Source organism: Dama dama, chromosome 17 (genome assembly GCF_033118175.1).
Source record: "Dama dama isolate Ldn47 chromosome 17, ASM3311817v1, whole genome shotgun sequence".
NCBI lineage: Eukaryota > Metazoa > Chordata > Mammalia > Artiodactyla > Cervidae > Dama > Dama dama.
Window position 1 is genome coordinate 12,174,236 of NC_083697.1, and position 16,379 is coordinate 12,190,614.

The 16,379-nt window shown below is 44.0% G+C and overlaps 1 protein-coding gene across 10 annotated transcripts in view; it reads left to right on the forward strand.

Annotated features, from left to right (window-relative positions):
• PRDM5 (PR/SET domain 5) overlaps positions 1-16,379 on the forward strand; it is a 268,633-nt gene that overhangs the window by 78,839 nt on the left and 173,415 nt on the right. For 9 of the 10 annotated variants that reach the window (XM_061164115.1, XM_061164108.1, XM_061164113.1 and 6 more), the window contains exon 3: positions 6,903-7,025. The exons of the other annotated variant lie outside the window; for it this stretch is intronic. In XM_061164115.1, coding sequence (XP_061020098.1) covers positions 6,903-7,025 — 123 coding nt within the window. The remainder of the gene's footprint in view (positions 1-6,902; positions 7,026-16,379) is intronic. 10 annotated transcript variants of the gene reach the window in all.

Here is a 16,379-nt window from a genome sequence, read left to right on the forward strand (position 1 = left end):
CCCGCATGATGCGCCTGTGCCCTGCGTGCTGCTGGGGGCGGGGGCCATCTCTGAACGTGAGCTGGTGGCCCTGGGCCTCACTCTCCCGCATGATGCGCGTGTGCCCTGCGTGCTGCTGGGGGCGGTGGCCGTCTCTGAGCACGTGCTAGTGGCCCTGGGCCTCACTCTCCCGCACAGTGCGCGTGTGCCCTGCGTGCTGCTGGGGGCAGTGGCCGTCTCTGAACGTGAGCTGGTGGCCCTGGGCCTCACTCTCCCGCATGATGCGTGTGTGCCCTGCGTGCTGCTGGGGGCGGGGGCCGTCTCTGAGCGCGCGCTAGTGGCCCTGGGCCTCACTCTCCCGCACAGTGCGCGTGTGCCCTGCGTGCTGCTGGGGGCAGTGGCCGTCTCTGAACGTGAGCTGGTGGCCCTGGGCCTCACTCTCCCGCATGATGCGTGTGTGCCCTGCGTGCTGCTGGGGGCGGTGGCCATCTCAGAGCGCGCGCTAGTGGCCCTGGGCCTCACTCTCCCGCACAGTGCGCGTGTGCCCTGCGTGCTGCTGGGGACAGTGGCCGTCTCTGAACGTGAGCTGGTGGCCCTGGGCCTCACTCTCCCGCATGATGCGCGTGTGCCCTGCGTGCTGCTGGGGGCGGTGGCCGTCTCAGAGCGCGCGCTGGTGGCCCTGAGCCTCACTCTCCCGCATGGTGCGCGTGTGTCCTGCGTGCTGCTGGGGGCGATGGCCATCTCTGAACGTGAGCTGGTGGCCCTGGGCCTCACTCTCGCGCATGATGCGCGTGTGCCCTGCGTGCTGCTGGGGGCGGTGGCCGTCTCTGAGCGCACTGGTGGCCCTGGGCCTCTCTCTCCCGCACGCTGCGCGTGTGCCCTGCGTGCTGCTGGGGGTGGTGGCTGTCTCTGAACGTGAGCTGGTGGCCCTGGGCCTCACTCTCCCGCATGGTGCATGTGTGCCCTGCGTGCTGCTGGGGGCGGTGGCCGTCTCAGAGCGCGCGCTGGTGGCCCTGGGCCTCACTCTCCTCCGTGTGCCTTGCCCTTCCAAGTCTCTTCAGTCATGTCTGACTCGGCTTTCTGGATCGCAGCCAGGCAGGCTCCTCTGTCCATGGGGCTCTCCAGACAAGAATACTGGAGTGGGTTGCTGTGCCCTCCTGAAGATGCAGGGGATCCTCCCGACCCAGGAGTCTGATTCATGTCCTATCTCCTGCGTTGGTGGGCGGGCTCTTCACCAGCCATGAATCTTCGTCCTTTGCTGCTCCCACCGCGGGGTCAGCACGGGGACTGCCATCTCCCATTTTAGAGGTCAGGAGACCATGGCTTAATTCACCTGGAGGACGTGAGTCGCCCAGCTCACCGCATGACTCACAGGCAGAGTTTGGATCACATCTGGCCTTTTGATTTCTAGTCCAGCATTTTTATCACTCTAGAATGCCAGCTTGAAATATTTAGGGCAGTAATTATTGGTAATGAAAAAGAGACTTGACTTTGCTCATTGGCCCTTTTAAGTTATTTAATTTTGTGTGTGTTCTATTCTGGATGGTGCTCAGTAAAGGCCTGTGTTTTCTCTCCATGTGATTTCCCACCTGAGGATGGGTTTCTGTGAATCAGGACGATGGGATAGTGTGTGGGGGAGATAAAGGCAGGTATGCTACAGTGATTGTGTGTGTGTGTGTTTAAAGGCACCAAAGCTAGGAAGAATTTGAGACGGAAGTCTTTGAAAAATCAACAGGAAAAAAACCATACCTTTCGCTTAGAAACTATAAATCGTTACAGTTTCCTAGGGATGATCTTTGCTGATTCCTGAAAGTGTGTCTCTCTTTAGGTTAACTCTGACAACAGTGTGCTGTCCAAATTGATTATTTGAGCGCACTTAGTTTTTTGTGGTCCTAAAGATATCCTGAAGTCTGGGTAATTAAATACTGAAAGCAGGGCATCTGGCCTTACTTCATTTAAAAACAATTGCTGAAACAATGCCTGTAATTTAAATACAAAAACATGATGACAATTTATCCTCTAAAGACATCCATGCTCTAAATTTTACTTCTTTAAAATTACCTTCTTTGAAAAGTCTTGTTGAAAGAAAGGGAAATATGTTTTCTTTAATAAATCATATAACATAACATATTGTGACTTCTAATTAAGGAAATTATTGCTATTTTTTTGGAACTAATTATATTTCACTGTCATTAAATTTTACCACATGTTAAGTAAAGTTCCATTGGTTACATTTTACCAGGTCTGGGGACAAATCTGGCTGATTAGTTTTGCCCTGGGAAGGCTGATGCCTTGTATGTACTAAGTGAAAAATTTCTCAGGCATTCAAAATAATTGAAGGAAAATAGTAGAGTAATGTTGTAAACCCTTGTACTATGAACATGAACTATCCAAAAAATAAATAAGCTTCTCTGTTTATAGTTGACCCAAGTTACAGAAAGACTGTTTAAATTGAAGGAAAGAAAAATTGTTTATATATATTTCCAATTTTTTCTCTCACGTTAGGGTTTTTTTTGTTGTTGAGCTGAATCTTTTTGTGGTTTCTTCTGTCCTTCGCTGAATGGGAAGGCAAACTGTGATATATTTAATTCCATTAATTTTTTTTTTTTTTACTGTTCACATTGGTTTTTAGTATATATACAGAGTTTTACAGTCATTACAATAATCAATTTTAGAAGGTTTTCATCGGCCTCAAGAAGCCCCTATACTCTTCAGCTGTGACTCTTTTACCTCCTAATCCCCGCAGACCTAGGCAACCACTAATTTACTGCCTGTTCTGGACATTTTGTGTCACTGAATCATATAATATATGGTCTTTCAAGACTAGATTCTTTCACTTAGCATAATGTTTTCAGAGTCCAGTCATACTGTAACTTCATTCCTTTTATATGAATACCATTAATCTTTAATCTGGAAATAAAGACAGATCCAGCACAGTGTCTTGGACCTTGAGAAGTGATGTCAGAAGCATTTGAGAGAGGCAAGAATCTGCCAAGTTCCTGCACAGTGATAATTTTCATTTAATGTACAGTGACAGAGTCCCAGAGATATGAGTGACTAGATTAAAGGGGGGAAGGTTTTCATTTTCACGTGAAAGTTTCTTTCCCTTTCCTAATTTAGCTAACTTATTTTTATGTAACTGGCTTAGGAAGCCTGTGCAAATCAGAGTTTGGAACTGAGATGGTTTTTATTGCAAGATGGAAATTTATCTTCTTTATTGTTGTTCAGTTGCTCAGTGGTATCCCACTCTTTGCCCCACCTCATGGACTGCAGCACACCAGGCTTCCCTGTCCCTCACCGTCTCCCGGAGCTTGCTCAGACTCATGTCCATTGAGTTGGTGATGCCATCCCACCATCTTGTCCTCTGATTTCTTTATAGACCCTGGTATTCAGAAGACAGTCCTTGATAGGGCATTAACCAATACGCTTCATTTCCACAAAAATTCAAATAGAATAAGATGGTATTGGGAAGACTAGTTTTGAAAGGAAAAGCAATACACACTCACTGCAAAGGTCAGATGCTGGAACATGATACTGAGAAGAATTTTGAGTCTTTTTTATTCATTAGTCTTTAAAAATGTTCAATTTATATTACTCAGGGTTCAGTGTCAAAATAGACACATGGAGCCTTTAGTAATAGCCATCTGTCTGGAGTTTTTTTTTTTTTGATTTGGTTTCTTTGGAAAGAAGATTAGATTAGATTATCCCTGGATGTCTCTCTTAGGTATTTCAGTGAGGAGAATGCTGGGGTTAGGGTAGGAAGGCAAAAGTCATGTGAGCAGTAATCCAGCAGTTTCAGTCAAATGTTGGAGACGGGTGGAGAGAACGAGGAGAGGACCAGCTGCTGGAAACTGGAGAAAGCGGGCAGCCTGTGAGGGCTGCACGGTGGGGACTTAAGCGTCATGTGGGTCAAGATGTTTAGAGTAAAATAAATGAGTAGCAGCTCTGTTAATGAACAAAAAAGTTACCTCAAATATAAATGTGTAGGCCACTACGGTCTGTCATTATAGTGTTGTTAGGAGACTGTAAGCAATAATATATGGATTTAGGTTATTGAAAGTGACAATCTTGTAAGAGTTTACGAAAAAATTGGATTGTACGTGTCTCTTAAGCTGAAATACGATGTGAGAGGATAGTAGATAACCAGGAAGTGCATGCATCTAATGGACTGGAAATGAGTCACTGAGTCATTCAACATAGCTAGAGCCAGGGGGCCTGGGGAAAAGCTGAAAAAATAAGGAACAAGCAATGCCCTTGGTAAAATGGGCTTATTATAGTAAGTCACAGAGAAATCTTTGTTATGTTACACATCTTTGAAGAATGAATTTCAAATGTCAAACACATCTGATATATATTGTGCTTAATTTGTTGTTGAGTTGCTCAGCTGGGTCCAACTCTTTGTGACCCCATGGACTGCAGCACGCCAGGCTTCCCTGTCCTTCCCTATCTCCTGGGGTTTACTCAAACTCATGTCCATTGAGTCCATGATGCCATCCAACCATCTCATCCTCTGTTGCCCTCTTCCCTCCTGCCCACAGTCTTTCCCAGCATCAGGGTAGTTCCAGTGAGTTGGCTCTCTGCCTCAGGTGGTCAGAGTTTTGGAGTGTCATACTTAATACTGAGTAACAAATGTATGACTGAGAAGGATCATTAACCATTTCTGTAAGTAGTGGTGGCCTCTCAAATGCAATATGCCATGGCCATCATGCTGATGCTTCCTGATGTAGAATTAGCTGGGTTGTGTGTATTTCAGCAACAGTTGTAGATTTTAGATTTCACTTCTGAGAAAATTTTTTTTCTTTTTGTTTAGTTATCTAGTGGCATTGCTACCTGCTTTGCTTAATTTAGCTGTTTGTCATATAAACAGTTTTGTTACTATAGCTATGGTGGAGTTTGGAAAGGAGAATTTATACAGATGTTTAGAGTTACTTCTTTTACTCTGCTTGAAGAAATGTGGCCTGGTGTCCTCTTTGAGGAAGTGTTGCCACGTCACTGTCTGTGCCAGCAGTGTGGTTGGACACTTCTGGCTTTACCCAGTGGGTATCAGGATTCTGAACGATGGGTAAGCAGGCGGGCAGGACAGTTTTCAAGGCCTCCCAGTGTACATCTCAGAATGAGGTTGTTATTTAGTGAGAGATTCCCATAGCTTCACACTTAAACATACAAGACACAAGGAAGAGGTATTTGTAGTCTTAAATTCTTTGAGCAGTTTCAGTATTGAAAACTAAATCCCTGCCTTTTGAGGGTCTGCCATTTATTACAGAGATTTTTAAATGATTATTGAGGATCCTTGGACCCTTAAGAAAACAGGGATTGTTTGAGAAACACGGCAGATGTGAAATACAAGGAGAAGGCTAGCTGCGTTTTTCCCCAGAAGACGCGTGTTAGGACTCTGACATGTCAGCCTTGTAGAGCGTGCACAGGTGTTTTCACACAGCAGCGTTGGGGTCGCTCACCTCTGGGGCAGCTTTCTTGTCCCAGTCAGTGCCCGTGACCTGGCCTGCGTCCGTCTGTCTGATCTCAGCACCCACCACTCTTTCCATTGCTCCTTCTGTTCTACCTCATGGCCTCTTGCTGTCCTTGATTTGCTTCCAGCTCAGGGCCTTTCTCCGTGTCCTTCCTTCCCTGGCTGCTCCTCTGGCTTGGAAACGGTCTTTCTGAGCTCTCCCCTGGCCTCTGCCCTGTCTTCACTTAGAACTCTTTTCCGGTCACCTCGTCAGCGCGGCTCTGCCTGACCGCTTCACGCTGAAGAGCCCTCCTCCCCTTCCTCCACGTCCTCCTCCTGAGAGCGAAGGTCTAGTCTGTGCTTGTTTGCTCTTCAGTGTTGTGGGGCCAGGCTTCCTCTGTTTCATTCATGGAAAACTCCCCAGGGCATTAGCAGTAGCTGGCACCATGGTACGCGCCTGCTCTGTCGCTTCAGTCATGTCCAGCTCTTTGCGACCCTGTTCTTTGCTTTATAAAATAAAATTTTAGAAATCTGGAATTTGTTTTTCCCCACTCTGAGTCAGTGAAGGTATAGTCTTCATATTAATATTTTTATTACTTTGTGTTGGAGATATGGAGTGCTAATCACTCCTTCCTTCCCTCCTCCTCTCCTTGATTCCAGTTGAATATAAACTCAAAATGAGCATTGGGTGAAGATTGGTATATATTTTATTAAACTGAGCAAGTGGCTATATCTTTACAGTGCAGCAATTTTAAGATGCTAGATTCAAAGCAACTTGGATTCAAGAGTGTCCAGTGGAGTCCTTGGTCCTGGGGCAGTTACAGCCCTCCCTTGATGGAGAGCTGAGCCGATCTGAACAGGAGGGCTTCTGGCGTGAGACAGAGCCGACGGTCCACTCGGCAGGATTTCAGCAGGCCACGAAGAAGTTCAAAACTGAACTTTTTTATTTATCCACTAGTTAAAATGTGAATTGTAGCCCAGTGGATGTCTGATTCCACTGGTTAGATTAGCAAATTCTCCACATATGGAAATGATTCAGTAAGCAGGTGGAGAGAGAAATCGAGATGATTGTTCCAGCTCTCCCCCTGCCACTTGAGGAACCAACCCGCAGTGCCCTCTTGTGTGTACAAAAAGGGACGTGTTGCAATTATGGTTATCCCTGAACAACTGCATTTGCAACACATATATTAAAATGTACCTACAAACAAATAATTTTGACCAGAAAAGAGCTATCAACACAGGATGTTTCTGAGAACTCATTGCATTTGTGAGTCATCTAGACATCTGCCAAATGAAAGCGCAGGCTCTATTTGTATGTATGTTTAAGGGGATGGATGTTAATCCAGCATCTATTCAGCACCTGTTAATAGAAAGGTGATACTTATGAAAAAATACCATGTTATTTTTAGTTTGGCTAATCTGTTTAGTACGGCTAATACTAACTTCAAGTGTAAATTCAGGCGCTCTTACGTTTCAGGTTCGGGGGAGTAAGGGAGAAGTCCTGTACATTTTGGATGCTACCAACCCGAGACACTCCAACTGGCTTCGCTTTGTTCACGAGGCACCATCTCAGGAGCAGAAGAACCTGGCTGCCATCCAAGTGAGCTGATTTGCTTCTTATTTGTACTCTGTACATTGAGGGGAATGAACTAATTTGTAACTGTTCTCCCTGTTTTAAATTTATTTCCAAATGACCTGCTTCAAATAACAGTAACTAACTCATAAAAGCAGAGAAGTCTCATCTAGTCAGCATATGCAGGAAAGGGCAAGCCCAGCTGTAAATTGACACCAGATCACTGACTTTATGAGAATTCCTGAGGGGATGAGTTACATGGTCTGATATTATCCTTGGCAGATTCTGCTTTCAAGTACTTTTAATTCATTCAGTGAATGTTTATTGATAGTTTTCTGTTTGATGGCTTATTTGGCTCGTGGCACAATGTTCTATGATATTGTTTGGGAAAGGCTTCATGAAGAAAGTTTGTTTGGGTGTGTCTCCTTGTGGCTGTCCTCTCGAGGGTGTTGCATTCCTCAGGGTTTTGAGAGAAACAGAGCCAGTAGGATCTATATATCTATATCTGTGATGTAAAGAACCCACCTGCCCGTGCAGGAGACATAAGAGACGTGTGTTTGATTTCTGGGTCAGAAAGACCCCCTGGAGGAGGGCATGGCAGCCCACTCCAGTATTCTTGCCTGGAGAATGCCATGGACAGAGGAGCCTGTGGGCTACGGTCCATAGGGTCACAAAGAGTCAGACACGACTGAGTGACTTAGCACGTATCTATCTACTCATCCATCCGTCTAGGAAGAGAGAAAGAGATAGAGACTGAGAAAGAGATTTATTTTTAAGGAATTGGCTTATGTAGTTATGGAGGCTGGCAGGTTCAATCTGTTCAGAGCCAGTGTCCCACCTCAAGTCCAGAGGCCACAGGCTGCTATAGAACAGTGAAGAGCAGATGTTCTATTTCAAGGTTGAAGACATGAAAGCTGCTGTAGAATCAGCAAGAGCCAGTGTCCCGCTTGAAAAGCTGTCAGCCCTGAAGAGTGGATTTTCCAGTTTAAAAGCCATTAGGCAGAAGAATTCTCTTGGAACTTCCCCTGGGCTCCAGGGGTTAAGGCTCTACATTCCAGTGCAGGGGGCACAGGTTTGACTCCTGGTCAGGGAACTAAAGTTCCACATGCCATGGGTTGGAGCCAAAAAAAAAATTCTCTTTTATGGTGGGGGAAGGGAGACCCTTTTGTTCTTTTCAGGACTTCAGCTGATTGGATGAGGCCCACCTACATTGTAGAGGGTACTCTACTCAAATTCACGTATTAAAATGTTAATCTCACACAAAAACATCATCGCAGAAGCAAAATAATGTCTGAATAGCTATCTGCGTGCCCTGTGGCCTAGTCAAGCTGACATAGATAATTAACTCTCCCAGGTGGGAACAATGTTTTGTTGAATTCTGTATCCTGTATTTTAGGATAGTGTTATACACAGCATCAGGCTCTGACAGTAACTGTGACTTAAACTCCATTGATCCCTCACTAGAAATTAAGGGAAGGAGACAAATAGTCAAGACAAGGAGTTTTTAGAAGGACTCGGGAAACAGTAACAGATTTTGTTTTCTTGGGCTCCAAAATCACTGCAGGTGGTGACTGCAGCCATGGAATTAAGAGATGCTTACTCCGTGGAAGAAAAGCCATAACCAACCTAGACAGCATATTCAAAAGCAGAAACATTGCCGACAAAGGTCTGTCTAGTCAAGGCTATGGTTTTTCCAGTGGTAATGTATAGATGTGAGAGTTGGACTATAAAGAAAGCTGAACACTGAAGAATTGATGCTTTTGAACTGTTGTTGGAGATGACTCTTGTTTGATCCAACCAGTCCATCCTAAAGGAAATCGGTCCTGGGTGTTCATTGGAAGGACTCATTCTGAAGCTGAAACTCCAATACTTTGACCCCCTGATGTGAAGAGTTGACTCACTGGAAAAGACCCTCATGCTGGGAAAGATTGAGGGCTGGAGAAGAAAGGGACGACAGCGGAGAAGGGGATGACAGAGGATGAGATGGCTGGATGGCATCACTGACTTGACAGACGTGAATTTGAGCAAGCTCTGGGAGTTGGTGATGGGCAAGGAGGCCTGGACTCGTACATGACTGAATGACTGAACTGTAATTAAAGTTCATTGGACAGATCGTTAAGAGAATTAAAGAAGCTTTACATTCTGTTTGGCAGTTGACAGATCACATGTGAAAACTTGGCTCCTGAACCCTAAACTACAGAAGTGAAAGCAGAGTGAAGGTTGGCAGGAGTAGGAGGAAAGGGAACAGAGTAAGGGAGCCCATAGTTCCTCGAGTGTTTTCCATGTGCACTATTCTAGAAGCTTCACGTACGTCATGCCGTTTACTCATAACAAACTCTTGATAACTTAATGTGAGGATTGTGCTGATTTCATTCAATCCAAGTCTGAAACCAACAGTGGCAGGAGGAAAAATGCAAGGAAAAATGTACAGAATTGGGTTTTCAAGTCGGAGAAGTCATTTTCCAGTACTCTTGCCTGGAAAATCCCATGGATGGAGGAGCCCGGTGGGCTACAGTCCATGGGGTCCCTACGAGTCGGACATGACTGAGTGACTTCACTTTCACTTTTCACTTTCATGCATTGGAGGAGGAAATGGCAACCCACTCCAGTGTTCTTGCCTGGAGAATCCCAGGGACGGGGGCGCCTGGTGGGCTGCCGTCTATGGGGTCAGACAGAGTCGGACACGACTGAAGCGACTTAGCGGCAGCAGCAGCAGCAGGTTTTCAAGTAACTGGAAAACAGTCATTTAGGATATTTCATTTCCTTATATTATTAGCTAGCCTAGTTTTTTCAGTACAAATAGGTAGTGGATAACCAGTGTGTTTACTGTTTTTTTGTATGGGCAAGTTACGATGACTTACCAAAGGATTTGGAACATAGGATCTTTTGGCAGCCAGCTGTATTCAAGCCACTTTTTAGATTGTTCATGATATGTGTTGATCCAACCACACATTTAAATTATCTCTTTTGGAAAATGTGTAAACATTAATTACTTTAAAGTATTTTATATTTTTTCATGGTTTTCTGAGGCATACTCATCTCACAGGATCTTCAGTTATATCCTAATTGTAATTTATGGGTTCAGAATCAGTTCAGTTCAGTCACGTCTGACTCTTTGCAACCCCGTGGACCGCAGCATGCCAGGCCTCCCTGTCCATCAACAACTCCTGAAGTTTGCTCAAACTCATGTCCATTGAGTCAGTGATGCCATCCAACCATCTCATCCTCTGTCATCCCCTTCTCCTCCCGCCTTCAGTCTTTCCCAGCAACAGGGTCTTTTCAAATGAGTCAGCTCTTCACATCAGGGGGCCAAAGGATCAGCCTTTCAGCTTCAACATCAGTCCTTCCAATGAATATTCAGGACTGATTTCCTTGAGGATGGACTGGTTGGATCTCCTTGCAGTCCAAGGGACTCTGAAGAGTCTTCTCCAATACAAGAGTTCAAAAGCATCAGTTCTTCGGCGCTCAGCTTTCTTCACTGTCCAACTCTCACATCCATACATGACTACTGGAAAAACCACAGCCTTGACTTCTGTTGGCAAAGGAATGTCTCTGCTTTTGAATATGCTGTCTAGGTTGGTCATAACTTTTCTTCCAAGGAATAAGCATCTGTTAATTTCGTGGCTGCAGTCACCATCTGCAGTGAGTTTGGAGCCCCCCAAAAATAAAGTCTGCCACTCTTTCCACTGTTTCCCCATCTATTTGCCATGAAATGATGGGACTGGATGCCATGATTTTAGTTTTCTGAATGTTGCATTTTAAGCCAACTTTTTCACTCTGCTCTTTCACTTTCATCAAGAGGCTCTTTAGTTCTTCTTCGATTTCTGCCATAAGGGTGGTGTCATCTGCATATCTGAGGTTATTGATATTTCTCCCAGCAATCTTGGTTCCAGCTTGTGCCTCATCCAGCCCAGCATTTCTCATGATGTACTCTGCGTGTAAGTTAAATAAGCACGGTGACCATATACAGCCTTGACGTACTCCTTTTACTATTTGGAAAAGGGCTCAGTTTGTTTCTTTGTAAATGTTACCAATAAAAAAATTGCCTGTAGACCCATGAAATCTAATTTAGGCAAACCCATTGTTTTGTAGGGGCTTCATTATTATATTTTCCTCATTCTGTTGTTTTCCTCTGTTTCTTTGCATTGATTGCTGAGGAAGGCTTTTTTTTTTTCTCTCTCCTTGCTATTCTTTGGAACTCTGCATTCAGATGGGAATATCTTTCCTTTTCTCCTTTGCTTTTCACTTCTCTTCTTTTCACAGCTGTTTGTAAGGCCTCCTCAGACAGCCATTTTGTTTCTTTGCATTTTTTTTTCCATGGGGATGGTCTTAAGCCATGTCTCCTGTACAGTGTTACGAACCTCCGTCCATAGTTCATCAGGCTCTCTGTCTATCAGATCTAGTCCTTTAAATCTATTTCTCACTTCCACTGTACAATCATAAGGGATTTGATTTAGGTCATACCTGAATAGTCTAGTGGTTTTCCCTACTTTCTTCAATTTCAGTCTGAATTTGGCAATAAGGAGTTCATGATCTGAGCCACAGTCAGCTCCCGGTCTTGTTTTTGCTGACTGTATAGAGCTTCTCCATCTTTGGCTGCAAAGAATATAATCATTCTGATTTCGGTGTTGACCATCTGGTGGTGTCCATGTAGAGTCTTCTCTTGTGTTGTTGGAAGAGGGTGTTTGCTATGACCAGTGTGTTCTCTTGGCAAAACTCTATTAACCTTTGCCCTGCTTCATTCTGTGCTCCAAGGCCAAATTTGCCTGTTACTCTAGATGTTTCCTGAGTTCCTACTTTTGCATTCCAGTCCCCTATGATGAAAAGGACATCTTTTTTGGGTGTTAGTTCTAAAAGGTCTTGTAGATCTTCATAGAACTCTTCAACTTCAGCTTCTTCAGCATTACTGGTTGGGGCATAGGCTTGGATTACCGTGATATTGAATGGTTTGCCCTGGAAATGAACAGAGATCATTCTGTCAATTTTTGAGATTGCATCCAGGTACTGCATTTCGGACTTTTGTTGACTATGATGGCTACTCCATTTCTTCTAAGGGATTCCTGCCCATAGTAGTAGATACAATGGTCATCTGAGTTAAATTCACCCATTCCAGTACATCTTAGTTTGCTGATTCCTAGAATGTTGACATTCACTCTTGCCATCTCCTGTTTGACCACTTCCAATTTGCCTTGATTCATGGACCTAACATTCCAGGTTCCTATGCAATATTGCTCTTTACAGCAACGGACCTTGCTTCTATCACCAGTGACATCCACAGCTGGGTATTGTTTTTGCTTTGGCTCCATCCCTTCATTCTCTCTGGAGTTATTTCTCCACTGATCTCCAGTAGCATATTGGGCACCTACAGACCTGGGGAGTTCCTCTTTCAGTATCCTATCATTTTGCCTTTTCATACTGTTCATGGGGTTCTCAAGGCAAGAATACTGAAGTGCCTTGCCATTCCCTTCTCCAGTGGACCACATTCTGTCAGACCTCTCCACCATAACCCGACCGTCTTGGGTGGCCCCACACGGCATGGCTTAGTTTCACTGAGTTAGACAAGGCTGTGGTCCTGTGGTCAGATTGGCTGATTTTCTGTGATAATGATTTTAGTGTGTCTGCCCTCTGATGCCCTCTGCAATACCTACCGTCTCACTTAGGTTTCTCTTACCTTGGACGTGGGGTCTCTCTTCATGGCTGCTCCAGCAAAGCGCAGCCACTGCTCCTTACCTTGGAGGAGGGGTGTCTCCTCACGGCCGCCCCTCCTGACCTTGAACGTGGAGTAGCTCCTCTCCGCCCTCCTGCGCCCGTGCAGCCGTCGCTCGTTGGACGTGGGGTTGCTCCTAGAGACTAGGAGATCTCTTCAAGAAAATTAGACATATGAAGGGAACATTCCGTGCAAAGATGGGCTCAATAAAGGACAGAAATGGTATAGACCTAACAGAAGCAGAAGATATTAAGAAGAGGTGGCAAGAATACGCAAAAGAAATGTACAAAAACCATCTTCACGACCCAGACAATCACAATGGTGTGATCACTCACCTAGAGACAGACATCCTGGAAAAGACTCATTGGAAAAGACCCTGATGCTGGGAAGGATTGGGGGCAGGAGGAGAAGGGGATGACAGAGGATGAGATGGCTGGATGGCATCACCGACCTGATGGACATGAGTTTGGGTAAACTCTGGGAGTTGTTGATGGACAGGGAGGCCTGGCATGCTGCAGCCTGTGGGGTCACAGAGTCAGACACGACTGAGCGACTGAACTGAACTGAACATTATTCTATTTTAGAGAATATTATTGTATTTAACCTAATTCTTTTCTTCTTATGTGTAAATAATGATTTTAAGCTTTTCTTAAATTCCTTTTTGGGCATTTCTTCCTGTTCTCTGTTATTTCTTTAGAGTCAGTAGCTGTCTCCATTTGCCCAGACCTTCAGAGTGTTATATGCTGAGCTTTGAGCTTTGCTTCTAGAATCCTCAGGTTATCTGTAAGAGTTCCCTTTAACTGTACAGTTTGCTTGAACTGAGTCCTTTAGTTCATGGAATATGGTCAGTAAATGTTTGTCTCCATCTCTTATTGCTACTACCCATGTTTGCTACTCTATGCCCTTTTGGTTTTTTCCATCATGTTTTAGCTACCTACACTTCTCTCCTCCTTAGTAACCATGATATCTAAGACAGCATTTATGTTCATTTGGTATATTCAGAGCATTACTTTTCTTCCTCTTATATCAACTGTGTTTCTTTCCTTGCAAGAAAATAAGAATCTACAAAAGATGAGGTTTGCAACGTTGATACACCAAGAAATTATTATTTGACTTAACACTGGGGGGTGAAGTGGGAGTGAGGTTAGAGTAGGCTCTGAAATTTCACGCTTGAATTAGTATCTACGACTGTTAGGCTTCTGTGAGAGTCATGGTGCAGAGGTGCTGCCAGCGCCTTTGACTCCATTTGACACTCTCTCCTCCTTTCCTGGGGGAGGGCTGAGTGCTCCGTGACCATGTTTCTTGCTGTGAACTCAGTATGGAACTTTGCTAGCCCCCTTGAGGTGACAGACTTTCTTACGGGAACAGTAGCTGGAGAAGCAGATTGCTTAGGGTTCAAAATCACCCTGAGCTAGGGCAGAGAGCTTAATATTTGGGTCACGTGGCTGACAGGGATTCAGCCTTCTGATTCATTGGGGTAATCTCCCAAGGATTGCATTCCAGAAACACTGAGTTGGTAAGAGAAGATCATAATGTTTCCTGCAAAACATTATGAATCACTTGCATTCCAAATTGCATCTGAAATTTGGGGTATTCAGGAAATTTTTTATTTTAGCTGTATGTCCCAGGAGTGGAGTAAATGAGAAACATTCGTGGTTATGTGGCTTGCTTGGTGGAAAACGTCAATCCTTGGTCCAGTTTTTTTGGACTAGGGATTAAGAATTCAAGGTCTGTTTTGGCAAAGGATTGGAGCTCCTTTTTGGAGACTCAGTTATACTTCTAGCTCTGCAGTTTATTCGATTTTGGAGAATTTGCTTTGGAAACGATGATTTAAGTGTCTGAATAATTGAAGAAGGATCTCGTAAGCAAAAAGTTCCTCCCACATGCACACATTTCAAAACATTCAGTTGGAATGTGTGTTCAGGTCTATGAAAGATACTTCCAGCTAAACCAGGAAATTCTAAACGTGAAAGATTTGGCTTAAAATGAACCAGAAGAATTTTTAGGCTCCATAAGAAATGGGTGATTCTTATTAAATGCTTATTTTATTACACTAAAGAAAAAAAATATGCAGTATTTGAAAGAGTAACTGAACTACTTAGGATTTTGCAACCTTTTGAAAATTTGTGATACTTCAGTAGAAGAGTATTTGTTTAAACACAGAATTATTTCATTTGAAGTCAAAACTTGGAATACTTTGGTTATTACATCTCATGTTTTTAAGACATGTTTCTGAACATACTTTCCTTGGGACTTCTCACAATATATTATCAACATAATGGGCAGGTGGCTTGCTGCTTTAAGAAAAAGGCGCGTATGGAAGACTGTTTGGGTCTTGGTGCACTACTCTACGAGGGTGTCAGAGCACTCGGATGGTCTGAGGTCGAGCGGGCGCTGAGCTTGACGCTTTGCTTGTGATGTTGGCACAGCTCTGCCCCAGTTCCAATGGCAGTTTGGTGTCCTCACTAGCAGGAGGGCTGTTCTGTTACGTATTATTTGCTGTCCTACCTCCACCTTGTGAGAGGAAGGACAGTTTCAGGCAGTTTATCCAGAGTCTTTCCTGGCGCCACCTGACATTCTAGTACAGCAGAGCTGGGAGATCAGGTCTGGGTATCCAAGGAGAGCGGCAGCCTGGATTTTTTAGAGCCCAATAGAAAGAGCTATGTCCAGTGTCATCAAGCCGCTAAGATCAACAGGCCTATCAAATAGCATTGATGCAAAGTTCAAATAGCAGTGATACCAACCAAGCAACCAAACAAAAAGAAATTTCAAAAGGATTCCTTACCGATACCCAAAATTATACTTAGTTTCCTCAAATTCTGTCTCTTACCTATTTGCTTTTTCCTATTACATTTTTACAAATTATGTTTCTACAGTATGTTATAGACTCAGTTACAGAATTGTAAGGTTTGGATCTCTAGCAATATTCTTAAATAACATATCAGTTAAATAACTTACAGTTCTGTCTGTCTTAGTTATCTTCCAGTGAGGTACATATTTGTCTTTCATTAAGGTTAAAATTTAAAGTAAATTAAAATTATAAGTAATTGGACCTGTGAGATTTTAAATACTAACCCTACTGTTGCTGTGTGTTTCTGCAGGAGTAGGATATTTTATTACTTATCAATTTTGTTATTTCCAATTATGTTGTAGTTTATTCATAGGGAACATGAATATGCATAGAACTCTCTTTAAGATATGTATATCTTATCCTTGAGGGATAAGTTAATTCTTAATAATGATGATGATGGCAATTGGCACTTTCTGAACACTTAGATTGCACCAGTAAGTGGTGATATGTATTGAGAACTTACACGTTTGAGTTCACTGTGGAAATCTTAGAATTGAGGTTTCAAGAAAGAACCCTGAATCAGAATGAAATTGCAATATAGCCCAGCTGGTGTTTCTAATTTACTGTCACTCACGTCTGAAGTGAACTTGCCTCTGGAAAATCGCCTTTGTGAGAAAAACTTTGCCTGCGTTATATGAACAGCCTCGGGGCCAAGATGATAGCTTCAGGACCTGACTGTATAATTGCATGTCAGAGTGCCCGCTGGACGCTGCGACGTCTGCTGTCAGGATGGTTGCAGAGTCATGCTGGCCCCTAGGGCACTCTGCTGGCTCTCTAGAGTCTCACCGCTCTTTTAGGCTCATGTAACGATCCATGATAAATT